We start from the raw sequence: 22,130 nt of genomic DNA on the forward strand, positions 1-22,130 counted from the left end.
TTTTGAAATATTTTTATATTAGGCCAAATGTAAACATTGTATATATTTGTTTAGTCAAAACATACATTAGATTGTTTGTAATATTTTCATGTGTTTAAATTTAATAAAAATATTTGGAAAAAAAAAGTGGGCACATTGGTGTGCTTTCTTGACCAGCTGGCTGGTGTTTCCTGACCACAAGAGATCCTCTTACTTAGTTAATTCTAACTTAGTGCCACTAACTTAGTGCCACTAATTATGTGCAATTTTACTAAGTGTTCTTTTTAAAAATGAAAAACCTACATTTTGTAACAAAAATTAAAAATATAGAACACATTATTGTCATCATGAAAGGATTTATCTGGTAACTCAAAACCAGGACACATTTCATGAATGTTTCACAGGAATAATGCCATCATAAGGATATAAAGAAATTATTGACATATACAATGGAAAATGAAGGCAAACTAATAACATGAATTCAGTATACTGCATTGTCGATAATCAAGTGGGAATGGTTAATTTGAAAAGTATAGTGATTGGTATGAGTATATTAGCATCAAACTGATGGTCACCATTAACCAAACAAAATGTCTGCTCACTGAGGCAATAAACAGGTCAGGAAATAAAGTGGCAGAAGACAGAGGTAAAATGAATTATTAAGTGAAAAGAAAGAAAAAAAAGGAGAAAACTCCAGGGAGAACTAGTTACATTGAGTCTAGATACAACAATCTGGGGGATGTTTACAGGCTAAAAGTCATTTTGTAGTTGCCATGATTATATGTTTGCTTAATCTTTCTCTGAACCAGAATAGATAGCAACCTCTTTAAACTGTCAAGACTTTGATCAAAGGCTAGGGTACTTAGGAAGTGGCTAAGGGAGTTCCTGTTCGCTGATGATGCAGCTATTGTGGATCACACTCAGCAAGAACATCAGCCACTCATGACTCGCTTTGCAGATGCATGTATGGAATTTGGCCACGCAGTCAGTTTAAAGAAGACCAGTTGATGGGCCAAAATGTGGGCAATGAACCATCAATCTTGGTGAGTGACTATGAACTGGAGGTTGTCCATGAGTTAAAGTTCCTAGGATCTACAATTTCTGACAACTTGACATTTAATAGCGAGATCAATTAGTGCATTGGAAAAGTCTCCACAATATTTTCCAGGATGGCAAAGAGAGCATGTGCTAATAATAAGCTCACTGTGCACATCGCGGTGCAGGGTTACACAGCCTGTGTTTGTACGGGCTAATAATAAGCTCACTGTGCACACCGCGGTGCAGGGTTACACAGCCTGTGTTTGTAGGGGATAAAGATAAGCTCACTGTGCACACCGCGGTGCAGGGTTACACAGCCTGTGTTTGTACGGGCTAATAATAAGCTCACTGTGCACACCGCGGTGCAGGGTTACACAGCCTGTGTTTGTAGGGGATAATAATAAGCTCACTGTGCACACCGCGGTGAAGGGTTACACAGCCTGTGTTTGTACGGGCTAATAATAAGCTCACTGTGCACACCGCGGTGCAGGGTTACACAGCCTGTGTTTGTAGGGGATAATAATAAGCTCACTGTGCACACTGCGGTGCAGGGTTACACAGCCTGTGTTTGTACGGGCTAATAATAAGCTCACTGTGCACACCGCGGTGCAGGGTTACACAGCCTGTGTTTGTATGGGCTAATAATAAGCTCACTGTGCACACCGCGGTGCAGGGTTACACAGCCTGTGTTTGTATGGGCTAATAATAAGCTCACTGTGCACACCGCGGTGCAGGGTTACACAGCCTGTGTTTGTACGGGCTAATAATAAGCTCACTGTGCACACCAAGGTGCAGGGTTACACAGCCTGTGTTGTGAGCACATTACTGTATGCCAGTGAAACATGGACTCTGAGCTCACAATAGGAGCAGTGGCTCAATGAATTCCATATGCATTGCCTTAGGCACATACTTGGTATCTCAGGACAACATCCCCAACAGCACAGTGCTTGAGAGGACAGATATCACCTCCATGTTCACCCTCCTGGAGCAAAGATATATATATTGGTTGGGTCATGCCTCATGCATGACAGATGGCCAAATACCAAAAGACCTCCTTTTTGGAGAGCTGGAGTCTGGAAAGGGACAGAAAGGGTGACCCAAACTGCACTACAAGTACATATACAAACATGACCTCTGTGGTCTGAACAACTGAAACACCTGGTATTCTCTTGCCTCAGACAAGATTGCCTGGAAATGAGAAGTGAAGGCAGCTCTCACTATGTATGAAACCACCTTGGCAAGGAGAGCAAAGGATAGGAGAGCCCTCAGGAAATCCTTGGCCATAATGCCAGACTGACATCTGCCTACTGCTGCTCAGAGTATGGAAAGGACTGCCACTCCCAAATTGGATTAAACAGCCACAGGAAATGCTGCTCAAATCAGTCCAATACAGGCACAAACCCATGATCCTTTAGGATCAAAGGAGGCCACACACATTTCTAAATATCAAATTATATTGAAATATGTTTCATTTTTCATTGTTTGCTTATTTATTGTTAAGTGTGCAAGTTAACTGGTCCAAAGACATTTTCAGACGTAACCTGGCCTGGTAGGCAAGGACAACAAGAGGAGTGTTTACAGTATTCATTCATAAATGGCAAGAATTAAACACGTGTTCAATGAACATGATCATAAACTCTCAGCAAAACGCAAAGTCAACAAGATGCAGAAGCAGGAACTAAATGACATCACTGAAGGAACAGTTTATTTGTTTAACATTTGTTAACTGGGAAAGTCTGACTTGGAAGCAGTCAATTTTCAGCAGAGACCTGGGGAGAAACACTCCAAATGCATGTCTTTGAAACATTGGAGGAAACCGGATCACCCAGGGGAAACCACACAAACACAGGGAGGACATGCAGACTCCGCACAGAAGGCACCCCAGCTGAGAATCAGACCGGAGAACCTCTTGCTGTGAGGTGACAATGCTACCGCTGGACCACTGCACCATATAAAAGAAAGAGCACTGTACTGGCAAAACACACATTAAGACGCATACACTGGTAAATCTTAATTATGATGCATGGAGATATGTGCAATGAAATTATATAATATGCAAAGAGCTAGATAGAGTATTCAAGTCCTCTGCTATGTGGAAAAGAAAGGTACACTGTAATTTTTTTTTCCACTGTTGCTAAGCTTCAAGTGCAGTTGCCTGCAAACTTAATGTATTTGATAATGACAGAATTTACAGAGTTTGCCCATCACCACAGTTCTTTGTTGTCAAGAGCAGAATGAACAAGGAAAGGTGCCGCAGTACTTGTATGCTTACTTACACATTTACCTGTATTAATATTAGCCATAATCATAATCTATTCCTGTGCTTATGTACATAATGTCATTGTGTAATATCATCAATAAAACTTTATCTCTATAACCACCAATGTCACTTGAATTTTCAGAGAAATGGTTTAAGCTCTAGGAGGTAGGAGAGTGTCTATTAGATTGAGTAGTGCAGTATGATACAGAAGAAAACTACCTTCCTCAATCAAGGCACAATGGTATCTTTTGATGATGAATTCAGTGTAAACTGTTATTCTGTGTACACATTAGTTATACAGATAAAAAGTCAAAAGATGTGATGCATTTTTATAGTCAGGCTAATGTGTTATCAGGAAGATCATCACAGTTATATTGAATGTAGACAGCTGTTATTTTCTTCAGAATCTTATCCATTGCAAACTCTTCATAATTGCAATCTCCTTGTAATTTCTGGCTCTTCTTAATTTTCATCTTTGACTTCAACATTGACAGTGACACCAACTCCAGCACTAACATCAACGTCATCAACAACAGTGACATCACCCTCAACATCAACATCATCAACAACAGTGACATCACCCTCGACATCAACGTCATCACAGACATCAACATCCACATCCACAGCTCCATCCACAACCACACCAGGTTTTGTGAATCTATTTGATTTTTTGATTCATCTAAAACACAGCACATATTGCAGTATAGTTCTTTTTATTGATTGTTTGTTTTTCTTAACTGCTTGCATGCATCAGGCTTAACAATGTAAAGTGGCTGTGCCATGAGAAGGTAGATGCTGAAGAAAAGTGGGCAGAGGAGCAATGCAAGCACAGTACAAAACAGAGTCAAATGATCGACAGACATCTGTACTTTCTGAGGCTCAAACAGGACTTGCTTGTCTGCATTAGTGTGCTTTGGAAGTGTGAAAATGATAGCCCTGCGCATCTGTGATCTCAACAGGCATTTCCTGTTGTGACACTAGATTGTTTTATTTAGCAGAGAGTACTATTTCTCATAGATGTCATTACACTTGAATGAAGCCATCAGATATGTGGCTACACCAGGAACTGGAAATCAGAGTGCATAATAAGTAAAAGATGGTGACCTCTCTTGTACTCAAAATAAGGTCAAATGTGATGCTTCTTTTCCCAGTTCACACATGCACAAGAGCCAGAAGGGTAATACTGAGAGTCCATCTTAAACTGCCCTATTGTTCCAGTAAGCAACCAACCCCTAGTCATCTGAAGGAGTTAATACTTCACAACAGGTTCATCCAATATAATCCATTCTTCCACAGATTCTCAACCCTTTCTTTGAAGAGGTACGTCCTTAAATTGATTTTGTAACTCACCCCTCAGTTTGTAAATCTTGACCTTTCCTTCTGTCTATAGCTTTTCTTCATGGACGATATCCTTCCAGTTCTTCTAGATACTTTCATGGATGGCATTATGGCCCACTATCCCTCCTGACTGCAACTGAGAGCAGGACTAACTCTTCCAGAATGACCAACTGCACGGGCTTGTTGTATATATCTTTAACCATCTGGATAGGTTTGTTTGTATTCTTTACAGAAGACTTATTTGTCCTTGTAAGGTATCTCATTTCAGTTACTGTCTGAACAGTTTTTTTTTTCACTGGCAGTATAATCTAGAATGCATACCCTCCTTGCATCTGATATTGATAATGCTGCTTGCATCAGCTTCGGCATGCTCACTCTGGAGCTGCTAGTTTATTGCTGCAAGTAGAATCAATGATTTTAAGTCGAATTGAATTTCATCTAGAACAGAACATCGAATTTACAAAAGCATAAATCACCAACATGTCGAACTCCATTTAATTGAAAATAGCTAGAGCAGTCAATGATGCATTTCACCCTCTGGAACATAACAGGTAAAAGTGAGGGGAAAAAAAAACTTCTCACAGCAGCCCATATACAGAGGTTCTCAAGGGAATTAATCATAATACACACCACTTAGAAAAGCTAAGGATGAGAATATAAAGCCAAAAGTAGTCTGTCTATGTTCAAACAGGAAAATGTGGAAAGTGAGCAACAAACTATACCATAGAAGCTTTAGAGGTAGGATGTCATGTGGGAGGTAAGAGAGCTATGACTTGTATGAATTCATCCAGACTGTAAGATCCTTGTTTATCAAAAATGTGCTGAAATTTTAAAATTGATTAGCTGTCCTGTACTCACATTTGGGTGAGGGTTGACATTCAGTAGACATGCATAGTTTGACTTCCACTTGATTCTGTTCCCTGACAATCACAAACATCTTTAACTGTAGATCTTACTCTCTCCTGCCAAGTAGACAGCACAGTCTCCTGTGCCATTCTTCCAATGAATTTTGGGTATGTGGCAAGAAATAGCTTACGTCTGCAATATTCCAAAACTCTATAGGGAATAGGGGAGGAAATCTTGCAACAGAAGTACACAATGTGTTAAACTTACAAGTCTTTCCTAGCATAGACATCTTGAAAGTATTTCAGCAAAACCTGTCCATCTCAGTGAAAGCTTTCCCTAATACTGAGAACTGACTCTATAACAACACACACTCCCAGAAACCGTAGTGCCATCGGTTCTTGACCTCCACATGGAATTTGCTTGATGTGCCATAAAGTGTGGAAAGACCTAGATTTTGCACTCTTCAAATATGTTTTACAAGAAATAGAAGAAACTTCCATTAGCTACTGGACCATTAATATTGCAGCATACACTTTTAATCACTGGAAATTCAAAGTCACAGAGTGCAGGCTTCACACTTGCAGTAAGTGACAAAGTATTTCGGCTTTTCCTGGTTAGGGGTCACCACAGCAGAATTCCTGTCCGCTAATGATTGGCAGTGGATTTTTACGGTGCTGAGTTGCCAGCCCAATGCCCAACCTTCAAAGAAGGCATGCCCATTCACGGATGCACCTACCTGCATGTCTTTAACGTCATTCAACCACGGGGACGACATGCAAACTCCACACAGAAGGTGCTCCAGCCGAGAATCAAACGGGAAAACCTCTTGCTTTGAGGCGACAATGCTAACTGTTGCAACACCACGGCCTACCCTTGCAGTAAGTGACAAGTTCCAAAAAGAACAAATACACCTTGCCACAAATAATTATATGCTCTCATAGACTTCCTGGACATTAAACAGCATATCAGAAGTGTTATATTTAGTATAACCACAATGTGCTATGAACCATGTATACTGTACAGTCATTGAGGCGGATGCAGTGCTGAGATCTGCTAGGGTCTGATCTGTAGAAAACACTAACACTGCAATGCTGATACTCTTGTCTACATATTTTTTCATTACTAATATGCCATACTTTGTAGGATAGTCTTTAACATCTATGATGTTCAAGCAAATGCCACTTGCCACATTACTTATCTGGTGTTTCCTCTGCAGCCTGTTCACATTTTGTAAAATGACTTTGGAAGATGGCAGAGAGATTACACTTTCTAGGGATGGAAATGTTACATCATCCACAACAAGGCACAGTGAATCCCTAGAAAGTATTTTCCATAATTGTAAATTATGACCTGCACTATATTTATCTATTTTGTGTGGTTTGCAACTGTGATGATGCGCTACAGACTTACACAGTTGTTCTCCAGTGTGTGTTGACAGTGTCACAGCTCCTTCAGTGAGTCAGTAAGTTTCTGTCTGCACACCCAGTAACTTTTTATTTTGTTCACTTTCTCAAGATTACACACATAACCATCTACGAAGAGTGCTTCCTTTCCTCTCTGGGATTTACTTGTCTCGTACACACTCCCTATACTTCCAGATGTACATTGTGTCACTGGTTCTTTATTTGCCATCAAGAACTTGTAATTAATCACGCTACTGTTATTGGCAGTATTGTCCTACCATTTATAGTCTACAAAACAGAATTTAATGTGTCAGTGATTCGCAGTTTTGTAAATTCAATGGCCCGGTCTCAAAGAAATGCAAGCTGACAATGTAGTAAGTCAATTATTCTAGAACATTCTACTGTCCATTTGTTATCAGTGAAATTACTTCAGTGCTGTATTCAGTCCTTGGGTTGTAGTTATATCCAGTTGAAATTCCTTGCATTTTCCCTTATTAAAGTTGACTTCATATCTATCAATACCCTCTGGTAACTTATTCATATCACCACAGAGACCAGATTCCCCTCCATCATCAATATCTTTGCATCATGTCCATTGAGGTTTATTATATCTGTTGTATCGACAACAAACTCATTTGATGCACTGGATGCAGTAATGACCCATATACACCACTACTACTTCCCATCCTTCATTTAGAAAGCATTTGCATTGCTGCACTACCTTCGTCCTGCACCCCGGCCACTGTTTTCTCACCTGACTATCCTCCCAGCTCTACCACCTCAGCCACTTGTAAGCCTCTTTTTTTTGTTTGTTAAACACCTTTAATGAATTATAACTTGTGACATAAAGCCTCTTGAGTGGAACAATATTTGATAGCTTTTGAAGTTCCAGTAGCTGCATTTATGTCATCTCCTGGGTGTCTGTCTTCTACCTGTATCTTAAACCACTGATAGAACCTTAACGGGTCTGTTAGGCAGTATCTTCTAGTGTTGAATCCATACAAGTTTGCAACTTGGAGTTTGCTGATTTTGTTCTCTTTGCTTTCTTTGATGACACTCAGTAGTCTTTCCCTCAAACTTTAACACTAATTTCTTGTGCCCCCTCATTCCTCATGAACTACAATTCCTTAACTATTGTCTTCTGGTTAAACCTTCCATATATCTATTAATCATACTCCTTCATTCATGTAATGGGACACTCCCTTTCCATTTTGTTGAGTGAAAAACTATACTTAGCCTTTCGTTTCTCCTTATTTTTGTTAATTTAATGAAGTATATTTCTATATTACTTCTTTCTTTAATGTGAATGAAAACAAATACGCCTCTTCTTATGTCCATTCTGCTGATGCCCTTTGCTCTCTTCACCTCTTGTGTGCCTGTTTTCCTCTCATGATCATAATCCCACCTATCAGGGTTACCCTGTTATTTTTCTACTTTATGTATTCATGTTACTTCACCTTCACTAATTTCCTAACTTCTTTACTAAGTAACTTCTTTAGTCAGTATATTGGCTTCCTCTTTCTGTCAGTCAGGTTCATTCCTCCAAGTCCCCTTTTCATGGTCTTATAGACTCCAAAAACTCAATAACTGTTTTTCTGGGATCCAGTTAAACTCTTCAGGTTGATACAGAGTGCTTAATTTGTGTATCTTACTTTAGCTCTATGCTGTTGCTGGAAAGGGTTCCCAGACCAGCCCACCTATCTAGTTGGCAAATACCATAATAAACAACTAAACAAACAAAAACAAACAAAGAAGTAAATAAATGGACTGATGTTTAGAATATAAACATTAACATATTTTTACAAGAAATCGTAAGACACCACTGGCAATGAACATGGCTGTCTTCCATAAAATGCTCCTGTCAGCAGAACATGGCTGTCTTCCATAAAATGCTCCTGTCAACAGCAGGATAAGAAAAAGTTTTTAGGTACAGCTGGATAGAAAAAGAAATGTTAGTGTCTGGCATTCCTTCTTTCAAGGTAAATGATACATAAATTATGATTAAAAGAAACCAAAAAAAAAACAAAAAACAGAACACAAATGAAATTATTTATTGAATAAAGCTCAACTAACATCTGCTGTTAGACATTTTCACTTTCTGACTGACAGGGATTTATGCAGCAGTCCATTCTACACAGCACCATGGCTCCTCAGACAGCTGGCAACTGTTAAGAAGTAATGGCTTTAATTAATGTACTTTGGGAAATTTAAGGTCATTGCATTTCCTCATCTGTACTGCTGTACTTAGCGTAATTAGGACTTTAGTACTTATGAATGTGTTTTTTTGCAAGACTGGCTGGTGCTAAAACATTACTACCTGGATCGGCCAGAACTGCAAACAAATTGTCTCATTTTTGTCGTACATTTCTTTGTCAGTAGAGGAAAATTCAGAGTAAAAAATCCAAAATTAAATCTGTTTCCCGTATCTGAAATTCCTCTGACCAAAGCACTCACCAGCACAATCTCTCTACAGTGTCTAGAGCTTCTTATCATAGACATGACACAGCAGTGATTGATACAAAAATGTACACTCACAGAGCTGTTTATGCTCACCATAAAATTTGAAAGTTGAAAGCCAGTATAGTACTTTAAATGCAGTTTTACATTGTGTCTTCACCTCTTTCACCACCTCACCATATGAAGCTGTATTGCCAATCCTCCTGTTATTTATACATACTACTTCTGAGTTCACTATTTCGTAGAATAATAATAAGAAGAAAACACTCTATGATGCTGCAATGCTGATACTGATGTACAAAACTCACAAGAAACATGAGGTACAGTTGGTTGCAAGAAACATTTTGATAATCACAGTTTTAAGCCCCAGTCACTACTATATCACACTTTTGCCTGGCACCTTTTCCCCAGTCTCATCCTCTGATGAATAAATGTCATCCTAAGACAGAACAGGGCTACTTGCTGTGATCGTAACACTAAGCCAACTGTGCTAAGCAGTAAAACAAATTAATCCTGCTCTGTCACAAATAAGTAAAACACATAACAGGAATGGGCTGTAAGAAGCTGTGTATATATCCCCATTCAGAGAATGCTACTGAAATTAGATCAATACTCATATCCAATGAGATCTGTACTATAAAAATGATAATTGTTTCTGCACAGAGTAACAGACTACAAAAAACAAATGGGTGCAGTAGTGAATAAATAATGAATTCAACATTCTATCTTCTGATCCTATATGACACATCTCATGAGTGCACATCCACATATTTGACAATGTAAAGATTTTTGTTGAAACGTGTCCACCTAGAATTTATGTTGTTCTAATATAATATATTTTCTCCACTCTAACACTACTTCAGTTATAGAAGTTAAGCAAGAAAATTTTGTAAGACATTTTCCAAGCATCTGAACTAATCATGCATGCTCCTGTCACTGAAACTTGGTAAATTCTATACTACCAACCATTTTCCCACAGTTTTGAGTCGGACATACAGGTTCTGGCTATTTTCCTCCCTGATTTTATGAATCTCTGTATTTCAGGCATGACTTGATATGTATGTCAATGAAATTGTTCATGGAATGATACAAAAATACTGATGTATTCCATCCACTGACATCATGATCCATTCTTAAAACACCACTCCATTCAAATCCTATACTTCTGCAAAGAAAGCATACAATTACATTCCAATTACGTATTCCATTAAAATGTGATAAGCAAGCAATAATGCCCAACAGGGTGTGTGTTGTTGTGGAAATAATACCCTCCCTGGTGCAGCAGGGAGTGTCTACACCCTGGAATGGCATTATTTCCAGAATAACACACACCCTAGATGGCATTATTGTGCTTAGAGAATGGGTTGTCTGTAAAATTGTTGTGTTTGATTTATTTATTTTATTACTATATCTTTTTTATATATTTTTGGTGAAAAATAGTTCCTCCACCTAATGTTTCAATCTTGCTGTAATATATGTTAATGGCATTGGATGAAGCATTTTACATCCAAATATTACACTTAAAAAATTATTTTATTTTTTACTTCCTTACTCCTAAAATGTTTGCTTTTTTTGCCAGACATTGGAGAATGAAGTTACTAAATAATGGCATACATTTGAGTTTCAGACTTTTACTTCCTTCAGAAAATTCATGCTAACAAAAATCCATTTATTTAACCAAGTCTGTAATTTTATAAGAACAATAATTAAAATCTGTTCCTGTTTTTGAGCCTTTGTTTCCCTTTTATTTTGGGCTTCATCCAGCTTTTTTCAGCTGAAAGGTACAGAGGTATGCAAACCTTTACTTTTGTTGCTACCAGGGTCAAACTCACTCACTTTCTCCCTCTCTCTCTCTCTCTCTCTCTCTCTCTCTCTCTCTCTCTCACACACACACACACACACACACACACACACACACACACACACACACACACACACACACACACACACACACACACACATAATTATATATTTAAGTAGATATATGGTTATAGTTGATAAGAATTAATGCTCAGAAGAGTGAATGTTTTTTGTCAGAGATTAAAAGAGTGAATGTTCATAAAAGTGAATAAGTTTTTTCTTGTTTTTTAGCCTTTACCCTTCTGTTGTGTGATCTCGGAGTTGGTATATATAATTATCAGGGGTGTGGGAAATGCAGGGTGGTTTTTGCCCCTGCAAAAAATATTATTTTTGGTTTATGTATTATTTAATCATTTTAGATCCACTGTAAAGTTACCAGTCTTATTATATTTTTTCTTTGAAGCATTTGATAGATAGATAGATAGGTAGATAGGTAGATAGATAGATAGATAGATAGATAGATAGATAGATAGATAGATAGATATTTTATTTTATTTTAATAAATGTTTGGGCCCCCTTCCCTGCAATATCTGTAAGTTATCCCCCTTTAGACAACCGGATAAATCATTGTTACTCCCAGAGGTGAGAGCCTACTAATCCACGTGTTCTCCTGGGAAGTAAGAGCAGGCACTCAGTGCAGTGATGTCATCTACTTGGGAAACAGAGCTATGGACATTTTACAGTCAGGAAGTGCATGCCAACGTCCTGTTAAATGTACTGCTCACAGTATGAACATCATTGGTGAAACTTGTTTCACTGTTTTCTCATTGACTGGACAGCACTCGATTATAGTGCTTTCAGTGGGTCTATAGGATCCCATTGTAAGGATACCACTTTCAGAAAGGCAATAAAAAAAAATCACCTTTGAGTTCAATAAGTAAATGCTCAAGGCTTCTCATTTAAATTTTCTAATTTTCAAAGACATCCAATGCATTCAAAGAACTCATACATTCACCTCTACTTGTATCTCATCAGAGTATAATGTACTTTTTGACATGCACTTGTCATAAGTACTTTCTGCAATAGTTGTGCGCCTTTTTTTTTTTTTTTTTTTGGAAATTGTTAAAAATAAAATAGGACAACAGCCCTTTCAACTTGATTGACAGCAGCATCATATATGCCCACATAAAAGTAACATGCAATATGAAGTGGCAATAAAAAATGTCAGCTTTAGCTGCAAAACCAGTCACCAAACATTCTGATCCTGCCTATCACCTGCATGCTGCTGTCCTGATCTTCTAGAAAAGTCTCAAAGAATTGCTTAATAGAGAAAGAACTGAGCCATTTATAGGCCTCTGCTGTGGAACATTTGAGTGTCATTTTGTACATCTTTTCTTTGTTTTTGCAAACTGCCCACACTGTATAGGTGCACGCATCTTTAGCCATATTTGTTTACCATGCCAACTAATATCCCAATATCACTGCTGATTAGTATGATTAGTCATATCTGTACTATGGGCAGCTTCCTGCTGTAGTGCAATAAGACTACTGGCTCACAGATAGGAGACAAGAAGTCAGGATAGTGAAGTTTCATCCAGTAGCAGGCCAATCAGTACTGGAGTCCTGAGGGCTCTGTGCTGGGGCCGTTCCTCTTTGGCATCTACTTCTCTGAGGTCAAAGATAACATTAAAAACCTTTGGCTGACGAACTTTTCAGAAGATTGCAAACTAGGAGAAGCCATAAAATCTCTCAAACACAAAGCCGTCCTCCAAGAATGCCAGAATTAGACTAATAACTGTTGCCAGAGTCACGGTCTAAAACTCAGTGCTATAAAATGCAAATAGCATCTTTTTAGAAACATGTTACCCTTTTGAAATAATTGCATTGACAACACACACTTGTAAGTGTTGGCCCTATGCTCAGGGACTTGGAAATGCATGTAGACAGTGAATTAGCCTTTGACTGTCATGTGTCTACTGTAGTAAGGAAATCATTCTATGTTTCTCAAATTATAAGCAAAGTATGGCATCTAGGTTCAAGGATGTTAATGTTCCATTGTTCTCTGTCCTCATTAGACCAATTATTGAGTACAATGCCTCCTTTGATATGTACATGACCAGGCACATACAAATGGAACTTCCACAAAGGTTCCTCACAAAAATAACTTATATTCTGTCTGTTTCTGCTTACTATTGTAGCAAGCAGTTGCTGCAGTTTATAACCCATACAGAGCACTATAGCACTCATTTTTTATTGACAAAGAAAAGAAAAAAAAAATTTTTTTATTTAAAACTATAGCAAACTGCTAACCATATTTGTAGCGTGTGTGTGTGTGTATATATATATATATATATATATATATATATATATATATATATATATATATATATATATATATATATATATATATAGGTATAGATATATGGGTCCACTTTTAAATCTCGAAATACCAAAATCTCGAGTTTTGAGATAATGAGCTCAAAACATCGAGATTTCGGTATCTCGACATTTAAAAGTGGGGAAAAAAACACAAAGTAACTAAAACTGGTAAACCAAGGCAAAAGTACAAAAACACAAAGTAACTAAAACAAAGGGCCAGATTAACGATGGCTTGCACGGAGTCTAAGAGTCGTGTAAGACTCAATGCAGCCATTGCGATCCAGGAACAGCCCGAAATCCTGTGTAAGAGACCAGCTAAAACATCTCCTACACAGGCAGGGCGTGGATATGCTAATTACCAAACTTGCAGCTGAAAGGCATGCAAATGAGGTAGATTAACGATCCACAAAACTAAAACCAGCCCGTGTAAGAGTCGTGTTAGGTGCAGAAATGTACTTAGTTGACAACTGAGTATGTCACTGCATATAACACAATGGAGCCATGACAGCTCCAAATAAAGTGTGCATATGTAGCAGGCAGCATGCCAATGGCCAAATATGTGGCCATTGGCATGGTAACCCGATGCAAACATGAAATAAAATATTTTTTTTTCGACGATCAGCGATGTTTAAACGCAGTGCAGCCCCGCGCAAATGGGCTGCGCTAAATAAGACATAAAAATAAAGGTTTGAAACCCACAAATGTGGGCTTTTTGTAATGCATGGATTTGCAATGCAGGGACTAGCAGACTGAAAACAACATGGCCACCATTTAGTGGTTGCTAAGGGGGGAAGCTGAGTGTAAGACACATAACTAAGCATTAGTAGGCAATCCTATGTAAATGAGTGGTAAGATAGTGAATCACACTGTCACATAGCAAATGAGCACGTTCCGTGTAGTGTAAGAGTTAGATAAGGGGGAGTAACAGAGTAGGAGATAGGTGACATCACAGGGGGGAATGTCAGGAAGAAATCAATCTCATTGGAGCAAAGTGGTATGTGAAAGATGTCAATCACACAGCATAGAAAGAGGAGTGTCAACAGATAAGCATGGGAAAGTCAAGAAATGGAAGGTGTACACTGTGGCCAACACCAAAGTTTCTTGCTGTGTGTGCATGTGCGTGTGCATGCTGGGAGGCGAGAGTAAGACAGAGTGAGCACGTGTAAGACAGAGTAAGCATGTAGGAGCCTGTGTAAAGATAAATAAACCTGTTTGCACTGGTGTGCACACATTTTAACCCAAATAAGCAGAGTCTAGTCTGTGTAAGCATGTGTACGTGCATGGTAGCCACTGTGAACGTGTTTCCGCTGGTATGTGCGCTGCTCCCCCCTGAGGAAACAGAGAGGAAAAAGGAAGCAGAAGAAATAGTAGAAAGCTAGCAGGGAATACTGGTAGAGCTAGCAGGTCAAAACAATTAGAAGCAGGCAATTACACAGGCAGAATACTAGCCCAGCCAAAAAGCTGCACTCAGACCAAACATGCTAGGGGCTGCCGTAGCTGTTATAAGGAGACATAGGAGACTTGCTGAGGGTGGTGACAATGCAAATGCTGCCAGACAACCCACAGTGAGGAGACGGAGAAGAGTGTACAGGCCCAGGGTCACCTACCAGGGGTTACATGAGCTGGAGATAGTGGAGCACTATAGAGTGGACAGAGACCTCCTGCAGCAAATTGTTGAGCTGTGCAGGCCACACCTCACACACAGAACCAACAGAGGGGAACCCATCCCAGTGGAAACCAAGGTATGTGTTGGCCTAAGAATACTAGCAACAGGTACCTTCCAGAGAACAACTGGTGATATGATGGGGATATCACAGGCATCAGCCTCCAGGGTACTGCACCAGTTCCTGGATGCCATGTCAGCACATGTCGGTGAGCATGTATATTTCCCCAATTCCCGTGAGGTATTGGCCAGCAATATGCGTCTCTTCCATCAAATAGCGGAATACCCTGAGGTAGTGGGTGCAATAGACTGCACGCAATAACGCATTAAAGCACCAACCAGTGAGCGGGGTAGGGCCTACATTAACCGCAAGGGCTTCCCCTCCATCAACTGCCAGGTCATGTGTGATGCCCAGGGCATAATAATGAATGTGTGTGCTGGCTGCCCTGGGAGCTACCATGATTCCCATATCTGGCATTTGACACAGCTGTACCAGACATTTGCCAATGGGGACATCCCACATGGTCACCTAGTGGGGGATGCTGGATATGCACTGGAGCTGTGGTTGATGACACCCATCAGAAATGCACACACACCTTAACAAGAATGCCATAATGAGGCACACGCACAAACACTAAATGTAATAGAGCGTGTGTTTGGGCTGCTCAAGTCACAGTTCCGGTGCCTGGACACATCTGGTGGAGCCTTGCAGTACTCACCAACTACATGTACCCAAATTGTCATGGCATGTGCTATGCTACATAATATGATTCTGCGAAAACAGCTGCAGCAGGACCAGCATAGGGACGGGACAAACAGCCCCCACCATTGCCAAGGTCATCACAGGCAGAGCATGACTCAGAGGAGGAACAACCTGAGCCTGCCCCAGTAGGCAGAAGTAGGCATGCTCAGTATGCCCTGGCCTTGGCAAAGAGGCAACACATAGCACATACACTGGCTCAGTAGGAACCCTGGGAATGATACACCTCTCTGACTCACTCATATAGTAACAGGGATGCCTAACATGACACAACCTGCTCTCAAACATGTACAGGGAGTGTAGTATGTGCATCCGACAGAGGCAGCCCTGTATCACTACCTGAGGCATGATTGCCATGTGTTAAGCAATGTAACACCATCTAGTATATGCAAACATGAAGACCCTGCCTAACATCTCACCCTCACCAAGCATGATGCCATACTATGAAGACAACAAGATCAAGTACAATAATTGGCTGAAGTATTGCTGTTAGCAAGGGGGAACAAATGGCTGACAGCCTGGGATGACATGCTGAGCAAGACATGATGCCCCACCTGCTAGGGATGGCATGCACCCAGCACACCTGTCTGTGTGGATACTGGCAAAGGCTGTTGTCACCCCCACTGTGTCTTGAATAGGTAAGGCTGGAAACACAAACCCACTGCCATAGGTAGTACAAGGGATAACAACCTGGACGTAATGCTACCCAATGCCAGAAGTTTAACCTGCAAGGTGCATGCAGACCAAATCCACCACAGCATGGAGAATGGTAATATCTGTTCTGTAACAGAAACCTGGGTCAAGGCCCAGAAGAGCACCCTAATACTACCAGGTTATGCCTCATACCATGCTCTACAGCTCCAAAACATGGAACACACTACAATAGGAGTGTGGCTATCAGTAATTGTCAAGGATAACCACACCCCCAGGTTGATACCACAGCAAGAAGCAGCATGGACTATCCATGGGCAAGTACTAGTGTCTCAAACTGCGTCCCTGTTTGCAGCCTGTGACAGACCACACTCACAAACCCAGGAACCCCAGCCAGCCTTCCTGAAGACACTGCAGAGTATGAATGTCTCAACAAATACCAAACAAGGCACACACAAAGTATGACATAGGTGGCAATCCATTATGTATAGAAGAAGTAATCAGGGACCTAGGGACACAAGTGGATGGTAACCCATCATGTGACACTCACATTGCCAAGGTGGCCGGGAAGACCTGCTATATTGCCCACCTTAATATGAAAGGATGCACATGTAGATCAAGAGAGGTCACTGCACCCCCATACTCTTCCCTTATCAGGCCCATACGTGACAACAATGCCCCAGTTCAGATGTACCTTACCTTACACATGCAGCAGTTAGAAAGACCCCAAATGTACCTCACCAACAAGATAAAGGGTCCAAACATTTGACATCTGCAGCCTGGCTGAAGAAGCCACAGCCCATTTCACAAGCATACTGCCCAGTCGGAGGTGATGTATGCCTGATGTACAAGGCCATGTCCAATCCAGAATGAATGGACATGCTCCACTGCAGAAACCCCAAATCCAGCAGAGACACCACAGTGAGATATCTGAACCTCCACACATAGATAAATAGGAAGTGTTGGAGGGACAGATCCATAACCCAGAGGTTCCTTACACTCTGGAACAGAATCCCAGTCCATGATAGGCTGAGCTCCACACTCATACTCAACAAGAGAAATTTGGTGAAGTGCATGGGAGATAGTAGGTGTACTCTGGGGGCCATCCCTGTGTCACATCTAGTAAAGTAAACCCTAAATGGGCATAATATGCACATTACAAGGGGCGTTGAAACTCACACACAGTCTGTCCATGCTCAAACATGGACAGGGCAGATAGCCTAGTATGAACCTATGAACCTATGACAATACAAATTGTGCAGGACACAAAGGATTATCACACAGCTGTCCTACCTGATGGTAGGAACCAGGGTGATAATCCACAGATATGCTCTGCAGTACTCAAATATCACAAACAATACACCAAACCCAAACACATTGCCAACATCCAACCTAACAGATTCTTTGCAAACTCCCCACCAGTACCTTACTGCCAAATATCTATCCCAGCAGAGTGCTGGCCCCCTGACATTGCAGATGCTGAAGTAACAGCCAGCATCTACAAAGCACACCACACAGCATCAATGGTACCAGATGGTGTCCTGGGTTGTGTCCAACAAGTGCTGTAAGAAGAATGGAACACCAAATAGCACTACTGTGCGCTATCAGTCTTACCACAGGATATGTACCCAAAGAGCAGTGTACAGCAACAGTGGTCCCTCACCACAAAGGTGGTGCCTGAATGGATACTGCAAACTATCACTCCTCAACCCTGACTATCTATGTTGGCAAAGTAATGGAGAGGATGATCATGGATCCCAGGAATGACGACATTGGGTACCTACAGACATTGGACCATACCCAGTGTGGCTGTCATAGGGCAGATCCTGCCCCTTACACATGTCTGACTCATGTGAAACGTGCACCAAGGCCATTGATGTGGGGAATGTGGATCACACAGCCTATCTGGACCTTGCTGAACCCTTCCATACAATACCCTAGTTGGCGGTACAGATAAGCTCACCAGCCTAACTATAAACTCCTATCTAAGTAGATGGGTTGCAAACCAGCTCAAGGACAGAACTGACCTGGTCAGACATGCTGCAGCCATGTCAGACTGCAAACCAGGTACAACTGGCATCCCACAAGGCATGGTCCTGGGACCTCTCTTGTATGCTATATACGTCACATAGGCACAGGCCAACATGGAAGGACTCTGTCTGAACAGGTTCGCAGAAGACTACAAACTTCCCACCATATCGGACCCTCCAGCTGACACAAACAACCTACAAAAGGCACACATAGAAACAGACAAGTGGTGCCACAGCCATGTCAACAAGCTAAATACAGAATAGTGTATAGTCATCCCCTGTGGAAACACAGTACATGGCCAGAAATTACCACATAGGTGTTAACCCAGTAAGTACATCAGGAGCAATAAGAGACCTGGGGACACAAGGTGATAGATATCCTGCATGTGACAACCATGTGTCTGTAGTGGTTACAGAAACATACCATATACCCACCTAATCATGAAGGTAAGCACAGCTAGGTCAGGGTAGGTCAATGTGCCTCTCCAGTCATCCATCAGCAGCCTCACAATTGCGTATAATGGCCCTTGAGGGATGTACCTTAGCAGACACCTGCATCAACTGTAAAGACCCCACAAATACCCCACCAGGAGGATTGCAGAGCTGTAACAGATGCCATGTGTTGCCTGATTAAACAAACTGTAGCTCCACACAGTGCCATACCGCCTGGCTGGAGGTGAACTGTGCCTGATGTATAAAACCATGACCAAGCTGGTATCAATGGACATTTGGCACCATGTAAAATCTGAATGCTGGTGACCTATGCAGCTGACAGGCCTGAACCACAGCACAGACATAAACAGGACATGCTGTACCGATTGGTCCATAACCCAGAAGCTCACTCCACTTATGACAAAACTCCCAATACAGGTTATCCAGGGAGTCCCTCATTGACTGTCATCCAGAGGAATCATGATGACTGGATGGGAGATGGTAGGCGTACCCTGGATATCACCTGAATGTCACGGGTAGACAGAGGCACAGCACACTAACCTTGACATATGTCATGGCAAACACCAGTAAATGTGTGTTGAAGGACAAACACTCTCTGACTAGCATTACAAATGGACTAGGGCGCATGGCCATTGTTTGTCACTGTCCACACAAGTTGTGGAATACATTAACAATGTCGGACAATCATGTACTATGCTGTCCATATCTGAACAAAATGCAACATGGTCATATCTGCACAACTGGCTCTCAACCAGTCTGGTGTGCTCACTATAAATATTACAAGCAGTGATAGGACTGAAACCTATGATACTGTCCACCACAGTGAAAGTACTGAACCAGTACACTATACGACAATACAACTGTTTGGTCAGTAGGAAAGGATATTGACAACTGTATGCAAACTATACCATGGCAACCCTGCAGGCACAGCATAATGCCTGTTAGGTTCAGACACAAAGCAGTTGGGCAGTAAGAACACAACCTGATGTCCAACACTCAACTGCACATGTGAAATATAGATGACGTCCACACACAAACTCAAATGTGGTGGACCACAGATCCCAACATAAGGAAAGTTCACACTGGGCATGCTTGCTCACTTAGATAAATGAGACGTGTCAGTCAAGAAGCCATAGAAACTGTGAACTGGGCATGCTCACACACTTAGGCCATGTCGCAGTTCAGCAGTTGCACACACATATCTGGCATTTGTATGTGTTAACACAGGAACCTCCCACAATACAGACATCTGCCCAGTGCACACAGTGAAGTTACAACAGAGACATAAGTAAAGTACTGGATCCCACTCATATGCAAACATCTTCCACAGTACACAAGTTTTTCATAGAGATAGGGAAAGCTATGGCAATAAAAACCCACAAACCATATATGAGCAACAGATACTTGCATCTGACAGGTAAACATATAGTCGTAGAGTGCAGTACTAGGCTGTTGTCCCTAGGGAATACAGAAGGCTATCCACAGTGTATTTGGCATCTGCCTCCGCAGTACAGTAGGCCACTGTGCCTGTGCAAAGTTAATGCATAGATATGCTCTCCCCTGTACTGATGTATAGTAACAGATGTACATATCTCTTCATATATAATGATGTCAGCACACTATACATATGTCAGGAGCACAAATGATACCAAGTAATTTGAATAGTGTGCTCTGCTACTGTGTCTCTCACAAGTGTAATAACTTGGTTAGGTAGGGGTTTGAATCTTGCAAGTGCTCAGTGTGTGTCTGTGTGTGTGTGTGTGTGTGTGTGTGTGTGTGTGTGTGTGTGTGTGTGTGTGTGTGTGTGTGTGTGTGGGGTAGTAGTGGGTGTGCAATTCCACGTGTAAGAGAAATGTCCCTTTTGGCAACTAGTACAACACAACACATGCTGCATATTCCACTGTCTAAACACTGATGATGTCAGCACCCTACAAGTACAGCAGGAGAAAGTAAGCCTCCCAGTAATGCAAATAGCGCGCTCTGCTACTGCATCTCTTACAAGTGTCATAACCAGGGTCGGCCTTAGCCGAAATAGCACCCTAGGCGAAGTAGTGCTCCGGCGCCCCTTAAGCTCCACCCTCACCACACTCATGAAACACCCCTATTTGAGCCACACCCACTGGGTCATTCCCCAGGAAAGCCACTCCCGTCATTTCCTTAAATTATTTAAATGCATAGGAAGAAAATGATACCTTGCAATGCAGTTAAACTGCAGCTACCTTTGCTTATGTATTTTCTACTTGAAATACCAGAGCCAGATCATGGTCAAATAGGGATCTAGGAAGGGTAATAGACCTCCACCCCAGAGCAGCCCCTCCTGCAGCAAACCCCAGCAGCAACCCCCTCCTCAGCCATTCCAGTATTCCATTACTTGATTATCTCACCAGTTACTACGCATATATTCTATTATTTGCTTCTACAAATATTACAGATATTAAAATAGCACAAACACAGATAGCCATTTGCTAAACAAACAATACAGTCTCACAATGAAAACAGACTTAGCATGAGCAGTAAACTTGCCTGTCCTTGAAACTCATATTCATTGAAATGGCAAAACTCACTTTCATTGAAACAGCAGGAAAACCCACATCAAAAGTTATACAAGGCATAAACCAAAATCCTGAGATAAGATCATGTATATTTTATGAACTTGGATCTCTTACACGCATACATACATACATATACAGTCTCCCCTGTCCAACATACACACACACACACACACACACACACACACACACACACACACACACACACACACACACACACACACACACACACACACACACACACACACACACACACACATGCACACAGTCTTCTAGCTGAAGAATAAGTGGACAAAAATCCATTATTATGGAAATTTTAACTAATCCTCTTAAACACTGAAAAGGTTGTAATAATAGATTTAACATTAACATTAATGTGCATTTTCTGAAGGACATCAATTGTCTGTCATTTAGCAATTGCAGCCTACAAACATTTGTCAGAAAACCTCACATTTTATGAGAAACAGAGGTAAAACATGGAAAGTTAAGGCACACACCAATCTGTTTCTCTCACTCTCTCTCAT

At 41.0% G+C, this 22,130-nt stretch overlaps 1 protein-coding gene across 1 annotated transcript in view; it reads left to right on the top strand.

Annotated features, from left to right (window-relative positions):
* LOC122801335 (integumentary mucin C.1-like) overlaps positions 1–22,130 on the top strand; it is a 742,183-nt gene that overhangs the window by 532,942 nt on the left and 187,111 nt on the right. The window contains exon 8 of the mRNA XM_044070874.1: positions 3,772–3,924. Coding sequence (XP_043926809.1) covers positions 3,772–3,924 — 153 coding nt within the window. The remainder of the gene's footprint in view (positions 1–3,771; positions 3,925–22,130) is intronic.

Source organism: Protopterus annectens, chromosome 4.part1 (assembly GCF_019279795.1).
Source record: "Protopterus annectens isolate FY-2018-M chromosome 4.part1, PAN1.0, whole genome shotgun sequence".
NCBI lineage: Eukaryota > Metazoa > Chordata > Ceratodontiformes > Protopteridae > Protopterus > Protopterus annectens.